This window comes from Bison bison, unplaced genomic scaffold, assembly GCF_000754665.1.
Source record: "Bison bison bison isolate TAMUID 2011002044 unplaced genomic scaffold, Bison_UMD1.0 scf7180017845577, whole genome shotgun sequence".
In the NCBI taxonomy this organism is placed as follows: domain Eukaryota; kingdom Metazoa; phylum Chordata; class Mammalia; order Artiodactyla; family Bovidae; genus Bison; species Bison bison.
In genome coordinates, this window is record NW_011476150.1 from 29,084 (window position 1) to 33,952 (window position 4,869).

Below are 4,869 nucleotides of genomic sequence, written 5' to 3' on the forward strand. Positions count from 1 at the left end.
CCACCTGAAGGCCCGCAGAATGGCAGAAGGCCTTCTGTGGCCTGTCTGTGTCCTCATTGCTTTGCTCCCGGACAGGTGGCCATGAAGCACCCGTCTGCGGTGACAGCCTGTAACCTGGACTTGGAGAACCTGGTGACGGACGCGAACCGCAGCATCGCCACGCTGGCCATCACCACCCTGCTCAAGACGGGCAGCGAGGGCAGCATCGACCGCCTCATGAAGCAGATCTCCTCCTTCATGTCCGAGATCTCGGACGAGTTCAAGGTCCACAGTCTGCGCCCGGGGCGGGGCGGGCCGGGGGCTGCCGCGGGGCCTCGCTGTGGCGCTGTGCGAGGTGCTGCTCCCGGCCTTTGTCGGCGAGGCTGGGGTCTTCCAGACCGGCCCGTCCAGCCCTTCGTTGTCTCCCGTGAGCGCTGTGTCCTGTGCTGGGCAGAGCCGGAGAGGGGAGCAGAGCAGTGCGCACGCCGGCCTGCCCTCGGAGCTCGCTTTCTGGGACGGGACCATGGGAGCTGACTCCAGTGTGGACGGGGTCGTTCCACACGCTGCTGCAGCGAGGAAACCCCCAGGGCAGCAGTTCCCGGGGGAGCCGCCCGGGAGGACCTGGGAAGGGCCAGCGGGCGCGTGTGCACTTGCCCTGAGCTCTGAGTAGACAAGCAGACGGGGGGGACCCACAGTGTGGATCGGGGCCTTGAACCGCAGTGCTCGCAGCCCTGCCCGGGGGCTCGGAGGTCCCCTCAGCCCGGCCCCGCCTGAGGAGGGGAGCCCCGCTTGAGGAGGGCTCCCCTCCTGAGGAGGGCTCTCCGCCTGAGGAGGGGCTCCCCGCCTGAGGAGGGGCTCCCCGCCTGAGGAGGGGCTCTCCGCCTGAGGAGGGCTCTCCTGGCCCCGGGGACTGCAGCACTGCCCGCGGGGCTGGGCTGCGCTCACGCCGGTCTCTGGCACAGGTCGTGGTGGTGCAGGCCATCAGCGCGCTGTGTCAGAAGTATCCCCGCAAGCACGCCGTGCTCATGAACTTCCTGTTCTCCATGCTGCGGGAAGAGGTAAGAGCGGGTGGCCTGGCTGCTGGCTCCGGCAGGCGGGCCTGGGTCCACCTGTCAGCTGGCTGGCTTCTGGTGCCCGCAGCCCTTTTGGCTCCCGTGCGCAGGCAGTGCAGGCACGCCCCAGTCGCTGTGGTTACAGTCGTAACTGACGAAGTGCCACCCTGGCCATACAGACTCAGCAGGTGCCCTGAGGCGATGCTTAAGCAGAAGATGGCTAACGGTCTGTCTCGTGTCATCTGGTATAGAAATATTCTAGCCATTGCAGTTTTTCATAGAAAAAATTTTCCCACAAGAATCGGTCCTTGGTGCCGGAAAGGTTGGAGACTGCTGTCATAAAATACACACGACATAGAATTCATCGAGGGCTTCCCATGTAACTCAGCTGGTAAAGATCCACCTGCTATGCAGGAGACCCTGGTTCGATTCCTGGATTGGGAAGATCCACTGGAGAAGGGAAAGGCTGCCCACTCCAGTATTCTGGCCTGGAGAATTCCATGGACTGTATAGTCCATGGGGTCGCAAAGACGGAGCGACTTTCAGACTAGAATTTATCACCTTAACTGTAAATGTATATCGTTCAGTATTGTTAAATACCTTCACACAGGAGTGCAGTTAATTTCCAGAACTTTCTCATCCTGCAAAACTGAACTCTGTTCCCATTTAACGATAACCCCCTACTCTCTACTCCTCCAGCTTCTACACCACCCATTCTTCCTTTATCTCAAAGGTGGGAAGAAAATCAAGTCCCAGAGGTTTCTATTAAAGCATCTGCAGTTAGTCCGGAATGGCCCTGGCGAGCATTCAGCCTGAGCCTTTAGTTTTTACACAAAAGGGAGGTAGCGGCGGGGGAGCCAGGCCCTGGCCTGCAGGCTCCGGCTGGGCCGCTGTGCCAGGCTGCAGCTGGGCTCCGCAGAGCCCCTGGTGCTCAGCCTCCTGTCGCCTGGCCCACAGGGCGGCTTTGAGTACAAGCGGGCCATCGTGGACTGCATCATCAGCATCATCGAGGAGAACGCGGAGAGCAAGGAGACGGGGCTGTCCCACCTGTGCGAGTTCATCGAGGACTGCGAGTTCACCGTGCTGGCCACGCGCATCCTGCACCTGCTGGGCCAGGAGGGGCCCAGGACCAGCAACCCCTCCAAGTACATCCGCTTCATCTACAACCGCGTGGTGCTGGAGCACGCCGAGGTCCGCGCAGGTGCGTCGGAGCAGGCTGCGCCCGGGGCACCGGCACCGGGCCTGCAGGCCTGAGGGCAGCCCAGGGGCGCGGGCGGCACCCGGCGAACGTGCCGACCTCGGGCTCACCTCAGCTGCTGCTCTGATTCACTGTGTGTGGTCGTTTACCTTTCTCCTTTTTCACCTTTCTCCTTTCTTTCTTCTTGGTATTTAGGTTTTTCTTTTTAATGGTAGCTTTCTTGAGATATAATTCGCATAGCATACTCTGTTTAATGAGTGTGTACTTCTGTGCACAGCCATCCGATCCTTCCTTTTACTTAGACTTACTGCTGTTTCCCTCTCACGCCTGCTCTGAACGGACGGTCCCCAAGCAGTTCTTGCTTCTCAGTTGTAGCTCATTCTCTCTCTCATTTGCGGTCAGGTGAGGCTTCGCTGCCCCTGAGGCCGTTAGGATACAGAGATTGAGGGCAGCCCTCGTGGCCCCTTGGTGGTCAGAGCTGAGAAGGCCTGCTGGGCCCGAGGACAGGGCCGCCTCCCTGGGAGAAGCCAGGCCTGGAGGCTGCTTGTCGTGGGATGTTGGGTTGGGCCTGCGGCTCGGGGCCACTCAGCTCCGGCCGGCCCGCTCCGAGCCCTGGCCTGAGCCGAGTTTGCCTCGTGCACGCAGGCGCTGTGAGTGCTCTGGCCAAGTTTGGGGCGCAGAACGAAGAGATGCTGCCCAGTATCCTGGTGCTGCTGAAGAGGTGCGTGTGGCGTCCCCTTGGCCGGCGGCTGCTCCCCATCTCTGTAGCTGGAAAGGGGGAGACAAGATGCACGACTATTGATGGTAGAAAACAGTGGGAACAGAAAACCGTGAAACATGGTGCTGTGCAGAAGCCCCTCCCCTAGGTGTTAACTCGAGGTGTTTTCTGTTTTAAAAAACAGCTTTATTGAGATATAACTTGCAATCCACACAGTGTCCCCATCTTAAATGCATAATACAGTGGGTTTGTTACATTCCGAGTTGTTTAACCATTACCGCCATCTAAGTTGAGAACTTTTCTCTTGACCGCGCTGTACGGCTTCTGGAATCTTAGTTCCCTGACCAGGGATCGAACCTGGGCCCTCTGCAGTGGAAACGCAGAGTCCCAGCCACTCGACCACCTGGGAGTTCTCAAAAACACTTCTACCGCCCCAGAGAAACTGTGTACCAGCGAGTAGTCGAGCCCTGCCCCAGCCCTGCCCGCCCCTCGCTCGCCTTCCGGCTCAGGATTTGCCTGTCCCAACTTGCCGTGCAGCCGCAGGCCTTCAGCGTGTTGCCTCTCGCGAGCCTGGCTCCTTCACGGGGTTTCCAGGGTTCACTCGTGTTGTCACACGTGCCAGCACTTCATGCCACTCCTGCATGGCGTGAAGAGCCCTCGTTTGTTTAGCTGGTCATCAGTCGGGAGGCATTTGGGCCATTTCCGGTTCACGGCTGGCGTGACTCGCGCTGCTGTGAACATTTGTACACAAGTCTTTATGTGACTTGCTTTCAGTTCTCTGGGGTGTGCACCCAGGGGTGGAATTGCAGAGCCATGTTCAAGTCCTTTTTGACGAGTGCTGCCGGATACAGGCGCATGGCTCCCTCCCTGGGTGGGCTCTGGGAGAGGGTCCCGGGAGAGTGAATACCAGCCCCCCTGTGCCTCTGATACCCGGGCACCGCATCTGGTGATTGGGGTGGAAGCACCCTGCCGCCTCTGCCTGCCCTCTGCTGGGGCCCTGTAGCGCCCCCGGCCCTCTACGGGCCCCCGTCAGGAGCTCCCTGTGTTCTGGCCACAGGTGTGTGATGGATGACGACAACGAGGTCAGGGACCGGGCCACCTTCTACCTCAACGTGCTGGAGCAGAAGCAGAAGGCCCTCAATGCAGGCTACATCCTGAATGGTGAGTCCTCCCCGCCGGACCACTCCCTAGCCCCCTCCCCGAGCTGCGGCCTTCCCGGGCGGCATGCCCTCCGCTGGACTCCCCTGGCAACTGCAGGGCATCACTGTCATCTCAGGAGGCCTGGGGCCCCAAGGGTGGGAATAGCCCAGAGAGCAGAACCGCTCGCCAGTCATATGAACCTCCTTGAGCCGAGCGCCCCCCAGTGCCCAAGCCCCTGTCCCGTGTCCATTCGCTCTTTGCAGCAGTCCTGCCGAGGAGGGTGTCCTGAGAAGCGGGGGCTCGGCGCCTCGCTGGTTTCCTCGGGGTCCTGCAGCCTTGACCCCCGGCCCCGTCTCGCTCCCGCCTCCAGGTCTGGCTGTGTCCATCCCGGGTCTGGAGCGGGCGCTGCAGCAGTACACTCTGGAGCCGTCGGAGAAGCCCTTCGACCTCAAGTCCGTGCCCCTGGCCACCGCGCCCGTGGCGGAGCAGAGGACAGGTGAGCCATGCCTGTGTCCTCCAGAGGCCCTCGGGCCCAGGCCCCCTCTGGAGGCTCTGCCTGGCCCGCAAGGCCCCCGCAGCTGCCCAGGGTGGACGGGGCCATGCTGGGCGCAGGGAGTTCCCCACCCGCCTCTGCCCCGGGAGAGGCCACCTGCACACAGACACTCACGCGGCCGCCCGTGTCCACACTCCACACGAGGAGGTGGAGAGCACACTTGAGAGCGACTGTGCTGCGGTCGACGCGCCCTGGCCGTCTCTGAGCTGTGGCTCACCACGTGTGCTTG

General features: G+C 61.4%; 1 protein-coding gene across 1 annotated transcript in view; it reads left to right on the top strand.

Annotated features, from left to right (window-relative positions):
• LOC104985600 (coatomer subunit gamma-1) overlaps window positions 1-4,869 on the top strand; it is a gene marked incomplete at its 5' end in the record, with an annotated part of 13,291 nt that overhangs the window by 5,837 nt on the left and 2,585 nt on the right. The window contains 6 exons of the mRNA XM_010835837.1: window positions 76-264; window positions 942-1,037; window positions 1,989-2,232; window positions 2,875-2,950; window positions 4,005-4,108; window positions 4,458-4,583. Of these exons, the coding sequence (XP_010834139.1) occupies window positions 76-264; window positions 942-1,037; window positions 1,989-2,232; window positions 2,875-2,950; window positions 4,005-4,108; window positions 4,458-4,583 (835 nt within the window). The remainder of the gene's footprint in view (window positions 1-75; window positions 265-941; window positions 1,038-1,988; window positions 2,233-2,874; window positions 2,951-4,004; window positions 4,109-4,457; window positions 4,584-4,869) is intronic.